Raw genomic sequence first — 22,332 nt, 5'->3', positions numbered from 1 at the left:
AATATTTTGTCTATGCATAACTTCTTTGCTCGAAAGGCCAATCCCAACCAAAGAAATAAACTCGTCGATCTCTTAGCAGTTATATTCCTTTTCTCGTCTTCTTGTAGATCCAAAGGACCTGTCTACATACAAAAATAACATTTGTTTGTCTTATGGAGAGTTGTCTCATCGGACGACATCTTTTAATTTTTTGTATTTGAATGTGTAATCAGTCTCATGAAATTGAATTTGCTATATAATTTACTATTCTGGATTAGACATGTGTTCTTAAAGAAAACTGCATGTTTAATATTATTTTTTTTCTGATTTTTGTCCCAATGAAACCTAAAATATATTTCTGTATTAAGAAAGTTTATCAGGAAATTGAGTTCTTATTCAGCAAAAATATTTTTTATATATGACATTGCTATTTTGTTTGTTAAGTTTTATGGTTCTGAAAAATATTTGCAGATATCAATAAATAAAACCTGGTTTTGATTACGAATGACTGCAAATTAGTTGTTTTTTCGATGCTAAATTTCTCAAAATTTGCGGGAAATCTCATTCACTTGGTTGCCATGGCAACCATGGCTTAGCAATATTTTGGTGGGCATTTTTCTTACTTTTTACATGATCACATGATTTGGCTAAGTTTCATGAAAATCGGTGACTATGCGTACCGACCCCCCTATATAAAATGGTTGGTGGTTACAGAGAATTGCTCTTAATGTATTGAGGTTATCATTTTAATACATTGTGCTTAACATTTTACAATTTATGTTTATAACGATGTTTCAATATGATTTTATTGAATGAATTATTTAACTTTTATTCCTTTTCTTTATAAATAAAACTAATTCATCATTTCAGTTATTATGTATAATCCCTGACATTTTTTTCTAGTGATTATACATAATCCCTGAAAATTTAAGTGATTATATATAATCCCTAATCTGACCAGTGATTCTACATAATCCCTGAAAATGTTAGGGATTCTACATAATCACTGATTATACAAATTCACTGTAACATATATACATTTATGAACATGTAATACACAGATGCGTGGGAAATGATTTTTTGTCAATTTTTTACTTTGTTTATTTCATTAAATTAAACCATGAAATTTACGTTTTCCAATCAGATTGGTTATCTTCCTGCTGATCTAATTTCCAGTTTTACATCACATATGCTATCATATTGGTGCGGAGACGAAGACAATGTTTCATAATTATGCACCCCAGGTTTAAGTAAGTTTCCATATAAATGAATTCATTTCTAATAAACCTATATATATTGCAGACCTCATGACTTAAACTATATCCCTTTTGTACGAGCGTTCATTTGCTTAATCGATGTTCATAATGTTCTTACCCTAGCCTGTAATTTCGAATGAAAACATTTCTGTACAATTAAAAGTAAAGGCAACAATAGTTTACCGCTGTACAAAAGTCATAAATCGATTTAGAGAAAACAAATCCGGGTTACAAACTAAAACCGAGGGAAACACATCAACTATAAGAGGAAAACAACGGAACAAAAGAAACACTAAACTGCAACAAAAACAAACGCCAACATACATAGAAACGGACTATTTGATAACAACTGCCATATTCCTGACTTGGTACAGACATTTTAAGAAAAAAACGGTGGGTTAAACCTGGTTTTATGGCTAGCCAAACCTCCCGCTTATATGGCAATGTTAAAAAAATACCGCTAAAATGACAACACTACGTGAAGGAATACAGTACAAACAAACGAAAGAACACTCAGCACAGAGAAATGCATAAATAAATAAAATAAAAGCACATTACAACATGTAAACCGCAGAATAACAACGGACATCTCCCATTAACGACATTACAGGACACCACAAACAGTGACGTACTTTTGTGACGTACATGTATATATAATCTTGAAATACATACAATTATATGGAACGAGATCCAACAATTCACAATTATTTTCACAATACTAGTCCAAATGATTATCATGATTATGACGGTCTTTAAAGGCTATTTTAAATTTATGCTGTGACGATCATAGTTATTTGGTAAGGTTATTTCTTTTTTGTCTTACATTTCATTTGCAAAATGATTGAAAGTTTATTCAAATCGTTTATGCGAGTAGATATATAACTTTGATCGGAAGTGGCGTACAACTCTCCGAAGTAAAAGGTGGTTTTTATCCTTTTTTATATGACCTTTTTATTGAATTTGAATACACTTGAGAAATACATTTGTTTGACAAATACACAAATAACGGCCAGGATGCCAAGCTTTTATTGAACAACGCAACAGTCTAGAGATTCCGAAGTTGACGTATATGCCCAATTACCATTGTTTTGCGTGGTATTGTTATTGGTATTCGATGGTGTAACTATCGACATAGTAATCATAGCTGCATTATTCCTCGTGCTGTTGCGTCCTCTTTTAATACTGTTCATGGGATCTATATAGAATTTATTGATCCATGACGTTTGATAAACCATGAATTTATTAACCGATACTTCAACTGACCCAACAAAGACTGTATATGTTGCAGGAAATGAAGTTTCGGTTGAATCCACCTCAAAGAATCTATTGGTGTATTTTACATCTTTGCACAATTCCTCTGAATGAAAAATGCATTTCCCTTCTAGTTTGTCAGGAGATAGTAAACAACACAGTTTTATAAGTTCCTGTTCTTCATGCTTTAATAGCAAATGAAATATTTTGTAATCTTTTAATCTCTGAATTCCATACTCTGTTGCGTCTAGTTGCAACACAACACACATTGAATATAAATAATACATTAGTTTAGCGATATCATCATCCGGTATGGTCGTATCGGAAGTAGTATCGGTCAATTTTAGCTCCCGTCGATTAAAAGCTACAGCCATTTTGTTTGACAACCCGTGCAATATTTTCACCTGCTTTCAAAATTTACACTTAACATTTTATGGAGATCATTTTTATTAATATAGTAAAGCCTATGACTTAGTGTACCTACATTAAAAAAAAACGATGTTGTTTAGATAAGTAAAAACTAAATTACAATAATGAAAGTGTTCAGTACGTCATTCACTATTTAAATCGATTTATGGTCCAGAGAAATACTACAGTATTTCGACTAAATCGTTAAAATATATATCGACAAGAACTCTATTTCTATCCAATCAATTCTTTAGATAATTATCTTTCGCTGACCTACATTTAAAACTCACTGACAGATATATTTATTTAAATGACTGCCTGTCATAAAAAAAATAATTAACATTTAATAGACTGTTACAAAAGTACAGTAGATTTACTTAAAATGTCAAGAAGATAGGGTAGCATTTATTGAATTTCCAGTCCAATGTCTATTTATTTAATTAACTTTAATAGCAGGAATTTGGTTACAATTTTTCAATCAATCATAACTTTGAAGTAAAACCAACTGAGTTACTTTGAAAATTTGAATCAACACTTTCCTAATCTTTTTTTTTTATTTACTTCTTTTTTTTTTCTTTTTTTTTTTTGGTATATTGAATAGCAATTATTTGTCCGTCAAATGACACCAATCATAATATTTTCCTACCTAATGGCAAGATAGTGTTTGGTCGAACAGTCAAGTCAAATTCATACAGTATGTTGCAAGGCCAAAACGGCAACAATAGCCGGTAGTTATATGATTTAAATGAATATAAACATATAGCTTTGTTTGGAAAAATCTTTCGGAATTTTTGGTCTTCAATGCTTCAACTTCGTACTTTATTTGGCATTTTTTTTTATTCAAGCGTCACTGAGGAGTCTTTTGTAGACAAAACGCGCGTCTGGCGAATACAGTTATAATCTTGTTACATTGTATCTATGATGAGTTTATATATATATATAATTTGAATGGATATAGACATATCTTCAGTTATTAGTAGACATGTTGGAGCTAGAAAACAGCAAACGTTTGCAATACTCTGGTACACTAGAGCACTGCTTTAGCATTTTATTTATAGTCTTTTAGAAGTTATTACATCAGTCGACTATCTTCATAGCGTTGTTCGGGAATTCTGTGAGTTAATTAGTAGGCATGTTTTTGGTGACTTCTCCTATACGGAAAGCTGTTTTGGCGTATCTTGGATTGAGATACGTAAAACGATAGACAGACATAGTTTGTATGTTATTACCTTTGAGTTTCAAGTTGTCGAAAGTAAATGAAAACATTCGATTTTTCAAAGATTGAAAAACTTTTATTTTCAATTTTCACCAACAAAAATCAGTAATTTGATAATTGAAATGTGGCATTATATTGTAATAGAAAATTGTTAGTGCAACATGTCTTCGCTCCGACATATTATTAACACAACCAAATGTTGGCTTTAAAATTGACTGAGTTCTATTTTTTTCTTTATTTTCATTGTTCTTTAATTAAATTATCCTAATAATCATAAAGGTAGAAAAAAAACGACATAATATGCATTTGTTTAATATCAGAAAAATGACGTGAAGTGAAAAACGAATTCCGAGTAATTGCAATAATGGGAAGACCAGAAACATCTAACCTTAATTGAACATTAATTCCGATTTGACCGTTTCAAATATATTCTACCTCCTTTGAGGTGACTCGCGATAGGCAACCATACAAAGAGTACGTTTTAATCCGTGTAAACTAATGACTCCCTTTAATATTCTTATTCTCAAAGGTTATCTTTTTAACACTATAATGAGATCTTTTTATATTTGGTTTATAGGTACAACTATTGATTTTGTTATCAAACAAATTAAAATCTACCATACAATACTAAATATTATTGCCATATACAACTGTACATATGTACATTCATGGTTCTACATTCTGTCGATACGTACTGGTATATTTTAGCATTGCATATGATCATGTTTTTTTTTATCTGACTGTGTACGATGTCTATACACTAAATCCATTGGATGTGTAATGATTTTTTTTTTTTGGTTTTAGATACATGATTTTTAAATTTGCTATTAGCTTTGAACTAACTTTCAGTAACTGTGAGAATAGATATGTACTTTGTGTCAAAGTTGTTTTTGTGTGTTTTTGTCGATCTGACGAGTCGAGCCTTTTTCAGCTGTTATTTTTTTATATGGTTTATTTTTATGTTGAGCTGTTACACCACTGTCCCAGGTTAAAGGAGGATTCGGCGCCCGCAAAAATGCTTCATATAAACCCTGCCACATTCTGTATGGGCCGTTCGTTTCCTCATTTGAATTGTTTTACATTTGTCTTGTGGTGCTTTTTATAGTTTGCTATACGGTATGGGTTTTGCTCATTGTTCAATGTCGTACGTACGGTGACCTGTAGTTGACTCATTTTGGTCTCTGGGGAAAATTGCAATCATACCACGTTTTTTTATTTTTACATTTTTCATACAAAAAGTGAAAAAAAACGCAGATTTTCTCCCACAGCTTTCGAGTTCTAAAATAAACTAGTGGAATTTGACAGAACGGACAGTTAATCTACTGTCATGATACCTTATTATAGTAAACCTTTATAAGATTTGATTCAAGTTTATAATATTGCCGATGCATAGAAATATCCCAACAGACACACAATCGAGCACAACAATAGCAGTATCTCGAAATATAACCAAAATAATTACTTTAAAAAAAAACACACCAAAAACCAAAAGGAACTCTTTGGTATAGTTTGAATACACAATAAAAAAAAAGAAACGTTTGCTGTTCATTCTAACGTGGCCTACGCAAATAATTAAGTTTACTTTCAACAATATAACCACGTCTGTGCAAAATTGTGTACGATATTATTTATTGATTGATGGATGAGAATGTTATACATTGACTAACAATTTATAATACATGTAAAGTATTAAAAGGTTAGAATTAGTCATTTAAAAAAAATTTAAGTTGGAAACACATTTTAAATCATTATATATAATATCTATTATATAATTAAGTTCATTCAAAGTATGGAATAGTATATATATTCTTCGGACTTTATGAGTATTTGGACAATACGCGTATGATCATGAGTATATGAATATATACTTATATGGTCCGACCAAGGATTTGTATAGTAAGAATCCTTGGTCCGACCATACGCGTATGGTCCCGGTAATTAACACGATAACGGTTGAAATGTTAATTCAAATATGTACACAGTAAGACTTACTACAAGTCTTACTGTATAAATCCTTGGGTTGACGTTTAATACTGTAATATAAATTACGATTTGACATAAAAAAAAAGGTTGTAAATATTTGTTAATCTTTAATATTGGAAGAATATATAACAATTTTAAAATATTTTAATTATGCGCGCCATGATACGGGAATACTTATTTTCATGATTAATTGAATCAATAAAGTGACGATGGATAACCCAGTGAGTTAAATTTACAAGTTAAAAGTATACTGAACATATTTATCTATGGTTGATTTGTCCTGACGAATGAATTAAGAAGACAGTTTCAAGAAATACCTGAATAATCATTATATATTAAACAAAATAGTCAAACGTTACAATAGACATTTTACAAATCTCAATATGTTAATGATCCGTACATGTACATAATGCTTTCCATGACATGAAATGATAAACATCAATATGATATAGTAAATAAACTAAGAAAAAAACGTCTGAAGGCACATAAAAATAACACAAACTTAAACAATTGTCCTTTTCAATCAAAGGTTTGCTTTTAAAAATGTGAATATCTAATTATTTAATGAATAGTTTTGCGTTTAAAATGTTCAATGCAAAGATTCTTCTTTTAATTTTGCATACATTTTGATTTCTTTGCGAACTTACACGCACCGACGTTGTCTATAAAATTGCATCGTTTTCTATTCTTTTTACAAATACTGTGAAACAATAATTTCCTTGGTATGTTTTATCCAAAGAAAAGGGATGCTCGACCATCTCTAACTTTTGATCTGCTTGTTATTTTTCTATTGCTTTTCCATGATTCTCCTATCAGCTTAACTGCTTTCTCCTAAATCAAAAAAACAACAATACATACAATATAACCCGATAATTGTTTTAGCCTGAACACCTTTCTCTCTCTCGTTTTGTAGGCCTCCGTGCATGAATGCAGCCATCGTATAGCAGTATGGTTCGATGCCAACATTTTTTCAATAAATCAGAACCAGATAGGTTTACTGCACCCATGTTCTATCAAAACGTTGTACTTCAGTTTTTGATCATAAACAGTGGTGTGCAAATTTAAAGACAAGTCAGAACATAAGTCATTAATGACAATTCGTAAAACGTTTTATTCAATTATTAGTAAGAACGTTATTAAATTACTTCTTCTCTTTCACTTATTTTTACGTTTTTGTATTTTCTGTCAAACTTTCAATTTAAGAAAGGAATAAATGTTTCCCTTTTTATTCTTATTTCCCTTTTTAAGATATCGGCAGTCATAATGGAATAATTATATTAATTTATTTGATCGGAAACGTATGTGGATTCTGAGAAAAAGTAGCACTTCTGATTGCTATTGAAAAACGGATAGGGTAAAACACCTTTCAGAGTTCAACTAATACAGCTACTTCGAGGAATTATTGTTCGAATTATTCATTTCTTTTTTTCATTTGATTTATACTTGTCGTTGCCAATAATATCGGAGTTCACACTCAAAGCTACGCTTTTCGTGCATTAAATACGTTAATTCTAAAGGCGATCTAAATATATAACACTTGTATTATGCCTTTCATTACGTTAAAGTTACCTGGTATTCCTTTTCTTGTTGCTGTACCTTGCTTCTTCTCCAGAAATACTGAAGGGTAATGTAAAAATACACTGTAGTTAATTTACAAGGAGATATGTCATTATACCTTTAATCATAGAAGGCAGAAACAAGGGAAAACTAAAAAAAAGTAATATTCTATTTTAATAAAAGTTTAATTTTGATACTGGTGTCTTTTTTCAGATTCAGAGGCTTTTCTTAGGAAATCACTGGAAGTTGAAAAAGAAAAGTCCCATGATTTAATATATTCCATCAAAACAATGATACTTCGGATCCATTCAAAATAGTTTACACGAGTATATTCAAGTAGTTTCTTATTGCGTTATTAACTACTATCCCCGAATATCCGAAAGTGTTTATGTTCCTACACGAAAAGAAATGTCATTCCGTTTTTTTTTTAAATAGATTAACGACAAAATAATCAAACAAAGAAACAACAACAAATGAAATAAAAACAATAGCAACTGGTGGGTTACAAATGAATATCAATTTTCAGGAAGCTTTGTATAAATACAAATGAGAGGTTCTGGATTCGGTTTACAGAACGGAGGATAATGGACAATAATCAGAGAATAGTGGGCCATACTAATAAAGAATAGAGAAAATACGACCAAAATAAAGAACGCAGAATAATAGAGCTCTAAGGTATAAAGAATAGAGAATAATTTGACAAAATATAAAAGGAATGGAGAAAAATGGCAAAAACAAAAACATACAGAAATGAAGACCATTCTAGTCTAGAACTTATTATAATTCTTTACCACTTCTTGACATAAAGTTTTAAGTATTATCTGAGTCAGAAGAATTTTCAAATGCACTTAATGGTACTTCCAACTGATTTTTACAGTTGTGTTCTCATGTTTTAACATAACACCATTGTCCCATGTTACAGGGAGAGTTGAGCGCTAACAAACTCTACCACGTTTTGTTAGAACTTGGTCTGTAATTTGGTGGTACACTTCCGACGACTATCATGAAGTATATATTATCATGGAGTTTGTACTCACACTTCCGACGACTATCATAAAGTATATATTATCATGTAGTTTGTACTTACACTTCCGACGACTATCATAAAGTATATATTATCATATAGTTTGTATTTACACTTCCGACGACTATCATAAAGTATATATTATCATGTAGTTTGTACTTACACTTCCGACGACTATCATGCAGTATATATTATCATGTAGTTTGTACCTACACTTTCGACGACTATCATGAAGTATATATTATCATATAGTTTGTACTTACACTTCCCACGACTATCATGAAGTATATATTATCATGTAGTTTATACCTACACTTCCTACGACTATCAGGCTTCAGACCACAATTAATTCCCTTTCCCAATTATTATATGGGGTATTTCTTCATAAGCATTCTGTCTACTGTTTTCTTTGAAATGTTTACCATGTAAGTGGTCATATCAGTTGCATATATATTGAAATAAGTAAAACATGTGGAAAAAATTTATTGTTGAAAGTGAAAGTAGTGATTTAGTCAAAATGAAAGTAGGGTAGAAATTAGCCTTCGTCATTTATTCAAGATTCAAATCCTACAATTGGCATGTTAATAGGGCTCTCAAAAGAAAAAAGCACTGATGGATTGTCCTGGGACAAGCATATTTGATTAGAATAATAATGGTCTTTAAGCAGTTAAATTTATTTCATGTTTGAAGCGGTGCAAATTTTTTAATTCAATTTGACTTTTACCAAAAAATGCATTGTAGCAAAGGGGAAGAATAATTGTGGTCTGAGGCCATCAAGAAGTATATATTATCATGTAGTTTATACTAACACTTCCCACGCCTATCATGAAGTTTATATTATCATGTAGTTTATACTTACACTTCCGACGACTTTCATGAAGTATTTTATTATCATGTAGTTTATACTTACACTTCCCACGACTATCATCAAGTATATATACTCATGTAGTTTATACTTACACTTCCGACGACTATCATGAAGTATATCAATTGGAAGACGCTGTATATAATTATAAAGATAATAAATGCCCAATAGTCCATTGAATCTTGGTCTGAGTTGTCATTAAAACGGGTTATAACCGCGTGCCATATACTGATGCAAAAGTTGAATATCATGCAAAATAATATGTACACATCCTTAAAAACAACATAAAACAGAAAATATGTTCACATCTTACAAACAACAATAATATATGCAAATACTTAAATAATACGTTCTTAACTCTTATATTTAGAAATAGTTTTCCTGACTTTGAACTTTATTTTCAGTCAAAGACTAGAAAAGTTTCCAAATCTTCATCGTGTAGCTATCAGTAGTGATATATTAAGGGCATACGATATAGTTACGGGGAGGTGATGATGTCGCTAACGTAAAATGTTATTTTTCGCGACGTCAAACTGTGACATATCGAGAAAAGAAGCATTTTTCGACTGATTTTTATCATACAGACTGAGTTAACTTGAAAACGGGTTCATGGACCCCCTCTTTTTAAAAATGATATTAATCTTGACTATGTATGAAGATTATTTGTGCCACATTTTATGAACAAATCACCGATGAAATTTTTTTGAATTAGATAAATATACAGCTTAAAATACCGTTTTTTGACTAAAATAATGAAAAAATGATAAACATTAATTATTTCCAAAGAATTGTTACACAAACTCAAAACACACTTATGTAGAGAAGATATTCCAGATGTTTTTACAAAACTTCGCTTGCGTTTATCTTTTGAAACAAAAAAGTTAAGGTGTGTCTTTCCATTGGATAAAAATTTCCAAGAAACCGAAATGTCCAGTGAATGTCTAAAATTTCGACCTTATTTATCTCTAAAAGTAGCACATGAAGGTATATTTTTTACTACATATTTGAGTTGCCTATGTGAAAAATAGCTTGATTGCAAACTTTCGTAAAAAAATCACCGTGGGATCAAAACTGTATCGTATGCCCTTAAGCGATCTGATACATGTATGTTGCATACTATTGAAATATTCAAAACCTATCTTTAGAACTGAATAAAAAGTTCAGGCAAATTCCTCGTTTGCCTTTAAAAGTTTTCGTTTGGTGAAAAGTGTAATTTTGATCTCAATGTTTATACTTTTTTTTTCATTTTTTTCCCTCTTTTTTTATATTTTGAAATAACACCCTATTTAAGTTTTCACAGCTTTTACTTATAACTGTGATAAGAAACGGATATCGAAATAAAAACTAGACTACCCATATATGTTTACATTCATGTGTTATATAGTATTCGACGTTGGACATCAAATGTACATGTAACTCATAACTTTTGAAATTTTAGGTCCTCAATTCTCTTCAACTTCGTACTTTGTTTGGCCGTTTAACTTTTTTGATTCGAGCATCACTGATGAGTCTTTTGTAGACAAAGCCAGCGTCTGGCGTACACAATTTTCGGCTGGTATCTATGATGAGTTTATAAACAACACATGGGTACCCTGATTGTGGAGGCGTTCCTATATAATGCTCAATGTTTAATTTTCTATATGTGAATTCATTTTGGTTGTATTTTTCAAGCAGTGGTGTTTTCTGCCATTTTTAGACGAATTTTGATTGTCCAATTTGATATCTTCTCTCGTTTATTTTAACATTCATCACCAATTGTTTATATACAGTCATTCTTAAACCATACACTTGTTCAAAGACAGTTACATATATAAAAACAATTACTTACCAATTTAGTAAGATACGATATCTTAGGTAAACTCTGATTGGTCACAAATCTGAAGGTAACGCCCGTCAATGTTAATGTAAACCCTAGCTGTAATCTGTTCTGTGGTTTAGTGTTATCGACAGCAAATGTTGTAAATGATAACAAGCTGATGATGGTCTGTAAAATAAAAAAAAAAGCCAGAGAGACTTTGATTAAGAGATTATGTTGTCCGCCATTTTTTATAAGAATACATCCTTTATGTTTGACATATAATGCAATTTTCATATTACAGGTAGTTCTCATTGCCTAACTACAACTGAGTACATGTATATCTAACATATGTCATAAAAATAGTTTATATGATATGTTATTATTGAACAGATTGCAGAACAATCACAGGCGGATCAAGGATTGGAGGAAAAGGGGGGCGTAAAGGGCCATAACGATAAAGGTATCACCGAATTTTTGACGTTTTTTTAAGCGAAATATATTACACTCGCTTCTCCCTGATCTTACCCTCCTGAACCCGCCACTGACTATTTGCTTTATTTATTTGCACAGAAAGTCAAGAACAACACTCCCTGGATAAATCACTGTCACTCACTGACGTTTCTGAATTCTTTTGATATTTATTTTTCTGTTGAACAAATACAAGGAATTTCTAGACGTCTGATCAGTTCGTCATTTCTGTGGTTTGGTTGCTATCTCATTGACGTATACATTATATTTCATATTATTCATACAAAAAATTATCTGATATTCTCCTCTGTATTCAATAACCAGAAACAAAATCCGAAAGTTTGATGTTCTCTCCGGCTATTCCGGCTTCCTGCATCAATGAAAGCTGGTCCCCATTGTATAGTCAAGTGTGCTGAAAGTGTCCTTAAACACCAATAATTATTAAATCAATCTCTATTCGGTAAACCTGATCGAGACCCTCATAACTGAATCCTATATATGAACACTTTCAAAAGGAAGTGTAAGAAGATAGAAGACTAGAGCACGAAATAAAATACATACTGTAACAGCTTTACTTTCTTAGTTATTGATATAAATGAACCAAGAAATTCGCCTTAACCCCTCTGTGTTTAAGGAAAGTTGCAAAATCTTTGGCAATCAGATATAAAATCAAGAAAAAAAGAATGTAGCAACGTTTGTGCGGATATGGTACAATGAGACCGCGGAAAGTAAGAGACGGGAAACGGGAAGAAAAGATAGGAGAATGAAAATGAAAGGAAGGAGGAATGATAAATAAATATACAAGAAGAAAAGGACGTTTTTTTTTCAATTATATTTCCAAGATACCTGCTTACATTACTTAACTTACCATTATAATTAGTATATTCCATACGAAGAAACCAAATTGTCTGACAGCTAAAGTTTTCACTGTCAATAACGGAAATGATATATTTTTAGTTTCGGAGAATTCTTTTGTCATCTGTTTAGCTTCTGTTACAACAAAGTCTTTTAGTTCCCATTCTTGAACATCCACAAAACATGATACGTTCATCGAGCTAAGCTCTTGTTCGTCCTCTAATATTTCAAGCTCTTGGATAGGATGTTCTGATGTAATTACTACACTTATATCCTGAAATATAAATCAAGAATATGGTTATGTATTCAAATAAAAAAAAAATCATAAATAGAGTTCGCATTTTTTATCCATATACAAAAATCTCAACAAAGATATAAAACGACTGATATGTGATAGTGTGCCTCAATAAAAAAAATCAAAAGATTTGGAGATATACACATGTATTCCGGCCATGTGTATTATTGGATTGTTTTTGAATAAGGCAGACGCATTAAATGATATAAACCTCTTTTCGTTGTTGAGTGCATGTAAATATTATCTTCCTTTTCAAATATATACATTGGGTTTTACTCATTGTTGAAGGCAGTACGGTGACCTATAATAGTTGTTAATTTCTGTGTCGTTTGGTCTCTTGTGGAGAGTTGTGTGGATTTGTGTGTGTGTGCCGGGGGATGGGGGTTAAAGAAATCTCTTCGATGTAATATATATAGGAATGTTATTAATAGTTCAGTGATTAAAGGGAACGACCAGTGTCTGCTATAAAAACGAATACTTTTGATTGTGTTTTTCGTAACGTAACAGATTAGTTCGACTTCGACAAAGTTTAAAGGTTAAAAAGTCTATTTATTTAAAATATATCTCCAGACAAACAGAATAAGATTGTCAATTATTAATTTAAAGTCCCATTTATATCAAATATACATTGTTGTAATACAAATACATTTTGTTTAATGTGAATTTAATTTAGAAGAAATTTTCAAATCCGATATTGAGATAAAACAATGAATTGCGATAGTGATCTCTTAAACAATAATAGAGATCAAAGCCAAGACGATGTTAATGAGTCCACCAATAATATCATGCACTGCATGTATGTTATTTGTTTTATCGGTTTTGATCACGGCAAACATTTGTAATAGTCAGCATGCAATTATTCGCAGGTGGTTTATAGAGGTTACAGTTTAGTAACAGTTTTTAACCTGTTTCAAATTCGTACGAAATTCAATGTTAAATTTAACAAATATTGCAATATTTGAAACCGTGGTGGATGTTCGTTTCTTTCTTGGTGACGAGGTCCGAAAAGATATACATACCTGAAAATCGAACGGAAAGTTTCTTAGTTCCAGCATTTCCGCAAAAGAACCTTTGATCCTTCTCTTTTCAACAATAAACGCCTCTCCTCCTTTACCAAAGTTAAGTTCTTTCCATGATGATTGTTTAGGACTACCAAGGACATTCTGCACTACTAACTTAGGGCTCCAATACTGATCTAACTTCAAATTATCAGAAACCTGTAAAACAGCATAACTATTGCAATTTCTGACCATGAAATTATAAAAAAGAACTAAAAAGTATACCAAAAGTACAAAACTCCAAGGTAAATTAAAAAAAAAGATTGATTTATTGATTTATTGATTGCCGTCTGCCTAATGTCCAGTGGAAAATACTGCATATTCGGGACGAGAACAAAATACGATTAAAGAAATAAGAGGTTTCTGAAAAGAAAATTGGATATATTGTTTTTTCTTTGAAATAACAAAAAACTTAATTAACAAATAACATCAAATACAGTTTTTTGTCATTCTCCCCTAATTTGAGCGTCGTGTTTGCAGTGCCGTATCACGTCATTTAGCCTTTTTTGTAGAGTGAAATCTTTATAACGTAAATAAATATGAATAAAAGGATAGTTTGTATACACTTGCCTAGTATTTGGTGTTATATCATAATCCCTATACATGTTATGTTATTTGTGTCGTCGGGCAGCTGTGTCATTAACACAAATCAACATTTCAATTGTTGTTAACTTTTTACATATGCTGGACGGGATCATGTAAACTTGCACATCAAACTAATATTGTATTCTATGCATCAGACATACTTTGTGGAATGAATTACTCACACACTAGATCTATATAACATTGTCAGAAATAGGCTGAAAGAGTGATGTATCTCATTTAGGAGATAATTGTATTGTATTTTAAGCTACAACGGCATTAATTGGTGATTTGATGGTCGCAAATTAAGATTACTGGCGACGCGAGCTTAAAATACAATATTGTTATCTCCATTACAATTAAACTGACAGAAAACAACGTCAAATCTTACATTTACAATCTGTCATACGTCGTCTGCGCTTGCGCGTACCTTTTCATAGCACCAATTGTGAATTGATGCCATGAAAATTAGTGACGTTATCCAATCAAAATGAACGTTACAAACGATGTTGCATTAGAATTGTGAATTGATGCCATGAAGATTGGTGACGTTATCCAATCAAAATGAACCTTACAAACGATGTTGCATTAGGATTGTGAATTGATGCCATGAAGATTGGTGACGTTATCCAATCAAAATGAACGTTACAAACGATGTTGCATTAGAATTTTTAATAGACCATGCTAATATCTTTCTTTCTTTCGACAATACCTCGATTTTATGTAACGATGATAAATGGGAAGTAGAAGGTCAAATTTATGCTTTATGCTACTATATTTTTGGAAAAAGAAATATTGATGAACTGAAAAACACGAAGAACCAACATGAAGACCTACGTCATCTTAGAAATAAGAGCTATGCAATTGAGTAACACTTCTTAATCTAATATAATATTTTTCATTGCAAAAACAATGTATTTGCATCAAACTATTCTGCTTGTACTAATACTATATTTTGTTAATGTACCACATTAAAAGTTTATAATATTTACATCCCAGAACGATTGGTCAGTGCTTTAGACCCAAGGACAATTGCAAATATTACATACAAATAAAAGACGATCTATACGTCAGTGTGACAGTAACCAAACTGCACAAATAATGAAAAGACTTCAAGAGGTGCATAGTATTCAGGAAGTGATAAATTATATAAAGAAAATCTAAAAAAAAATAGAGAACTTAAAATGGAAGTAGAAGATACTTTAGTTATTATTGTCATATACCTTGCTATGATCCAAACTTGGTTCCCGCCATCTTGCTTTGATAAAGACGTCTGCTGAGAACTGCTCTTTGACTGTTTCGATGTTACTAATTTTGAGAAAAGTTACCTTTATGAAAACGCTTTTCTGGAAAAACAATATTGTTTCATACATATAATAATTATTTGACAATTTGAAAGGGAAAAACATGCTCTTAAATTATGATAGTATGATAATTGACAATTTGTTTTTTTTTTGACAGCGCATGATAATTTTCTAATATAGGGCAGCATACTTGATGAAATTAATTGTTCAATGTGAAGTTTTGATAAAAATGAGCAAATTGAATAAATAATACTGATAAGTGCCATCTGGAATAATAAGTGCATTGCATACATGTGCATGTATGTACTTAGGATGCATCCATTTAGTACAAAAACTAATCATATATTTATAAAAAGTTTGTTAGCAAAGTTTATGTTTTTAAACATTGTTTCGTTAAGATGAAGGAACATTAAATTATAATGCTGTAAACTAAACCATAACGAACAAAAGTTAAAATTTGCGAGAGAATGTAGGTTTTCAAATATCCAATAACAAAGGAGTAGGTTCAACTGGTAAGACCCCTTTTTGGCCCCAAAATATAGCAGTTTTAAAAAATTGTTAAAATGTAAACTTTTAGCTATTCATTGGAAAGTAGAATACTTCTGTTACATACATATGGGCTGTTTTTGATAATACAATGCATATTTATCGGGTACTAGCATCATTAAGTCATGCTAAATTACTGAAATCTTCATAATTTTAGCATTTGAGTTAATTTTTAGACGGTTTCCGTCTTAAATGGACGTGGCCGCATTTGTGTTCATTCTTAATATTTAAATATAAGTTGTATTTGATGATAATACATAGCATATATAAAGGTTGAGGATGAACACGGATGCGGCCACTTTCATTTTTGACAAAAACCATCTGAAAAGTGACATATTATGGCATATTTGATAGATTAATAACTTGAATATGAGCGTCTTTAATGACTAAATCAGTTCAAATCTTTCACATAAATAAATTGATTCTACTAAAGTAGACACTTAAGTGTTTAAAAAGTGTCCAAAATCTTTCATCAGATGAACCTGAAATTTGGGGCCAAAATCGGCCCTTACCGGACCTACTCCTTTACTAGTTGCAAAACCAAGCTTTTTACAGAGTCGATAATATATTTATTTATCGGCAATTTGTACATTTTCCCTTTGATCTTACTGCGTAATATTTTTTAAAGATCATGGACAGGACTTGCTAATCGAAAATATTACGCAATGACGTCATTTATCAGTGCAGCAACGTCACGTGGTCAAGACCATCCGCACCAATTCATCAATGAAATGCACGCGACTTCATTCAGTTGGAAAGCAAGTCCTTGGAAACGTCCGTTGTCGTCAAGCTCTATCAGCAACAATAGCAGGGGGAATTAATTAGGTGGGCTACAGTCATCCGTGACGTCAAAAAGTCCGCCAAATCAATCGGCTAAAAGATTGACGTTTAAAGTATTTATTTCAACTTGTCATGCTTTTATTATAATTGAATTTTAAAATTTGTAGGTTCTGCGACCAATATAGATTCAATACGTCATACAAACATGATCACAAATAGCTTGTTATTGCTATTTCTTTATCCTGTCCGTTCTAAAAAAATTCAGCCATCTTTTTTGTTCGCCAAAAACATCGATTTTTCATAACTTGACGTTTGCGTATCCACATACGGAAGAGAACGGTAATAATCTTAAATGAAACCGGGTAAACTATTTCAAATTTCTACACAATTTTGAAGCCATCATTTTTTACTATTATACATCAATTTTGGTGACCACCAGTTATGTCAAATTGTACCTGGTTTTGGCTGCGTTTCTACTTCAAAACAGTAAAGTTCAACTTCTTTTTATTGTACATGTACCTGTTTCCAAAGTACTCTGAAATACTGATTTTATTATAGATATGAATGAAAGTGTGATTAAAAATTGTTGTTTTTCACAATTCCACACGATACCTCCATTTTAAAGTAATGAAAACCCTTTTTGATCCCCTACACAAATTGACGGTGACATTGTTTTCTTTTTCAACATACGTCAAATAACGTTTACAAAATATGTGTCAGGGTCATATGCACATAGTTAAAATTTACACATTGGACAAGTGAAACAACAAACAAAGTTCTTCTTTATAGCGTTTGAAACTATAGGTCTAAGAAAATTTCATTTATGCTGGAAGCAAATATGACAAATTAGTGATGGCCTATGGATAAACAAAAGCACAAAAATAGCAATAGAAATTGCATTGCAACGAAAATTTCTGGAGGAAAAAAACATGAAAAAAGGAAATGAAGGTCAGTTAATTATATTTATATTTTATAAGTTAAAAACCTTGCTTATTAATTATCTCTTTACTAAGAAAGCTACATTAATAAGAGCACTTGTCTAGATTTTCAAGTCAAACAAGAAATTAATTCATAGAGATGTGTTCTTACAAAATTGAATTTATTCAAATGGCAAAATCTTGTCAAATTTAATCATCATTGATCATTATTAAAGTAAAATGCACAAGATTTGTCATACCAACTTTCCTTTCTGAAATTAATATCCAATTATTCAGGTAAAATATACAATACTTTGTTTATAAATATGTAAAGAAGCAGATACAGCAACCTGAAGAGAAGAAGCCTCATTTTTTTTCTCAAAAAGTTTACTTTCATAATCTATAAATTACCCTGAGAAATTGGACAAATGCTACTGTGCTAGCTAAACTAATAGTTGAATTTTACAATAATAATGATTTTAAATTCAAAATTATGTCACTTTCACTTATGATTTTAAGCATTATTTTTTTACAGAATTTTGGTCATTTTTTGGTAAACTTTTCCTTTATCTGTAGGATATTTTCTAGGCAGTACTGTACTGTTCAACTAAGAAACATAGGCTTGAGTTAAAAGGTTTATTTACTTTGAAGAAACTAAATTTTGACTCTTGGTCCCACTTTATTAAAATATAAAATATAAATGGTCAGTATTATTTTTTTTTTTCAGAAAGATTATTTAACTGATTGTATACAGTATGTTTTATTGCATTAATCATTGTTAGAAGTAGTTAAAAAAATCCATTAGGAGTGATCCCATATCCCATTATAAAAATTGCAAACTGAAAGTAAACATCAGCCAGAGCTAATTTATATCATTTCAGCTAGGTTTCTAGATCTAATTTTTACCAATTTTTTGTCTTTTAATTTTTACATTTAATCCTTCTCTGAAAAGTAGGGAAGTATCTCTTCTTAATATTATAATAACATAGTTGTTAATCGACTTTCTTTTATTTTCTTCTTGATTTTTGTAAAATAAACTCCTTTGTATTCATTTTAGTGGGTTTTTATTTTTGACTGGTGGTATCAAGGGGAGATAACCACTTGCACAAATCGGCAAAAAAACCATCGCTTCGTGTTGAACATAACTTGACGTTTGCGTATCCAAAACTGTATTACCTAGATATTCATATCGAGTGTTTTTCTTAATGAGATGCTTTATTAAATTTAAATTCAGCCCATCATTTTTAGTTTCCTCGAAAATATTTAGATTTTTCGATCAGGAGACCAGACAATTTTCACACAAACTTCAAGTTTGAAGATAAAATAAAGAATAAAGGACTTTGAGTTGTTGTGTAAGTTTTGACGAGTTAAAACTATGAATATTCAAGATTATTTTGATCAATAAGTTTTTACAATGACAGTGGTATTTTAGTGTGTAAAAGTGAGGTTTGTCTCATCCGTAGTTTTGCTAAATTTTCACGGTCACGTGACTCTATTGTTGCTGATAGACTTGGGGTCAAACCGTGACCAGCTTTCCAACTGCATTGATACATTCAACCGAACAACAATCCCAACGTTTTGAACGCGTAAAAGTAGTTTTACTAACTATTTCATTTTACTTCATATTCTCAACCCAAAAAACATACAGTCAAGACAAATTGCCGATAAAAAGAATAATGGCATTTTTTTTTTGATACTGGCTTCATCAGCTCGACTACCAGCTCGGCCTATACGGGCTCGCTTAATATTCTTGCTGATAAAGTCATTATCAAAATAAAAAAATGCCATAATTCTATATATATCTAAACGTTTACTATGTGATATTAAATAACTAAATGTTACAGATACATATCACCATTTATGTACATATGCATGAATAGGAGAGTATTACGTATTACTAAATACTATCCAATATATTCCTACAAATAAAAACAACATTACATCATATTTCTTCAACATCATGTTAGAAGATTTATAAACTATGGACAGAACACCATATACGTCGAGGGAAGGACATACTTTTTATTATTATTTTGTTAATAGTTGAGGATTTGGAATTTGTTTACAAAGGTAGTCGAACGCTGTTACTATGTTTATAAAGAAATTAGTATTTAAGGATATATGGATGGACACTTAGTAGTACTTACCTTCGAACCTGACATTTTTGTGGTACATCAAAGCTAGATTAGAAGAGAAATTTGCTAATATCGATAGGCCTTTTTGTTGCTACATGGTATGATTACATTTATTGCACTATATAATAGACAAAGCTGATAAAGGATGGATAGATGACTGTTTAACGTCCAGTGGCAAATTAATTGCTTATCCAGGACGATAACGTATTAATGTAATACGATTATAAACCTTTCTTTGTACTTAACAGGCACGCTTAGCCGGATTTGGCATATGCTTGTTCACAGGCCTACAGGCAGACATGTCACCCTATCGGTAAACATTATTCTGACTCAGAGCCAACCAGTCTTTGCTCTTACTCATAATTAGCGGAGAACCTTCAAATACCCAATTGAAAGTCTGTGGTTTGACCCCGGTTGGAGATCGAACCCAAGACCTCCAGCACTAACCTCACTGGAGGCAATCACATTCCCAACAGACCACCGAGACGGTATCAGTTGATAGAGGTTACTAAATTTGCTTTAGAAGCATCCCGTGTTTTAATTTACATTATAGTTTGGGTGTCCAAATTTTTTACCCTGGGCCCTTGTGATGCACGGTTAACTAAGAAATACTCATCGAACAAGACATACACGTGCATATTTAGTTTTACTTTGATTACATAAAGTATTTAACAAGGGAGACAGCTGAATTGTTGGAGGGTTTTACTCCTGAGAAAATATAGTTATGAAATATATATCTTAAATATGCCTACCTTATTTTCCATTATAAAGTTTAATTATATCAATATCACACATGTGTAGCATAACAACTATACATACAAAACATTAAAGGTTGTTTTATTTTTCTTTGTTTGGTATATAGTTTAAATTTATATTTATAAAAATGTTATATGATAGACACTGTAGTCAAGCTAGAATTCAAAACGAAGATCAAGGAACAATAATTTAAATAAGTTCGTGTCAGTATTACAAAGGTTACTATTAGAACTTTATTTACAATAATTGACGAGGGTTCCATAGGATATATATTATAATAACAAAAAGTGCATATCTACATATATGTGATATACCCGTTCGATGTTCCCTAAATTAAGTCGCAATTAGTCCATGCATACTACAGGCCCAATGTATGACTAGTTTCGTTTCAATTACATTACATACAAATATGTGTAAGCAGTCGTGCTTACAGACTGCACACAACACTTCATTCCATTTCAAATAATATCAATTCAGTTGATATGTTTTTATAAGTTAACTGTTTTTAACATGTTCCTACATTATGATTTACTCAGTAAGCAATTACCGACGCTCTTTGTCTTAATAACTCGTAATATGATACTTTTCTATATCATGATCACAGTAGCCTACCTTGGGTTTTGGTTTTGTAGATTTACTCTCCCCGTTTACTATTTCGGCCATGTTCAATTCATTCTACATGTCAACTATTATAACTATGACAAAATGGGATATCTTTAAATTACACTTGGTAATTTTAGTAGAGAAAACATACGATATTATGTATACCTAATACTTTTAAACTTGCGTTGTATATTTTATTTATTGACAACAGAAATTAAAGTTCTATTAATATTATTTAACAAAGTTCTGTACTGGTGGGATCCCATTAGGTCTTTGGAGTTTATTGCAAAAAATGGCAATATCATAATTTTGATTTTGTCTCCTGTAAATGAAACGACACGATATGATACATTAATTAATGACAACATTTGACGAAATGTATTGCTGATTTTCATTCAAAGTTATAATTTACATCAAACCCCAAATCCCCCCTCTCCCTTCGCTGAGCTTTGAACAAGACATCGCTTGTACAGAAAACCACTGTTCGACCGATTCTGCTAAGTTGATAATCCAGTGCAATAACTTATCGAGGGCAATGTAGGATCCGTAAATTGTAACACCCCCCCCCCCCCCTCTCTCTCTCTCTCTCTCTCTCTCTCTCTCTCTCTCTCTCTCTCTCTCTCTCTCTCATAATTATTACAGCTCTCTCTCTCTCTCTCTCTCTCTCTCTCATGATTATTACAGCTCTCTCTCATA

At 31.3% G+C, this 22,332-nt stretch overlaps 1 protein-coding gene across 3 annotated transcripts; it reads right to left on the bottom strand.

Moving 5' to 3' along the window:
• Positions 1-6,175: 6,175 nt before the first annotated feature.
• On the bottom strand, positions 6,176-21,767 carry LOC127722063 (gamma-aminobutyric acid receptor subunit beta-1-like). Of its 3 annotated transcripts, none has more exons than XM_052228913.1 (8): positions 21,646-21,767; positions 15,819-15,941; positions 13,975-14,172; positions 12,674-12,934; positions 11,368-11,523; positions 9,635-9,811; positions 7,663-7,710; positions 6,176-6,924 (listed from the first exon to the last, which is right to left on the bottom strand). In XM_052228913.1, the coding sequence occupies exons 1-8, from the start codon at positions 21,694-21,696 to the stop codon at positions 6,823-6,825; spliced, it is 1,116 nt and encodes a 371-aa protein (XP_052084873.1). In that variant the 5' UTR covers positions 21,697-21,767; the 3' UTR covers positions 6,176-6,822. The 3 variants fall into 3 exon arrangements, with proteins under 3 accessions (XP_052084873.1, XP_052084875.1, XP_052084874.1); XM_052228915.1 differs by lacking the exon at positions 21,646-21,767 and adding an exon at positions 21,030-21,133; XM_052228914.1 differs by lacking the exon at positions 21,646-21,767 and adding an exon at positions 20,290-20,319.
• Positions 21,768-22,332: the final 565 nt, after the last annotated feature.

This window comes from Mytilus californianus, unplaced genomic scaffold, assembly GCF_021869535.1.
Source record: "Mytilus californianus isolate M0D057914Y unplaced genomic scaffold, xbMytCali1.0.p SCAF_12, whole genome shotgun sequence".
Lineage (NCBI taxonomy): Eukaryota > Metazoa > Mollusca > Bivalvia > Mytilida > Mytilidae > Mytilus > Mytilus californianus.
The sequence above is the reverse complement of the archived record's forward strand: the minus strand, read 5'-3'. Positions and strand labels throughout refer to the sequence as shown.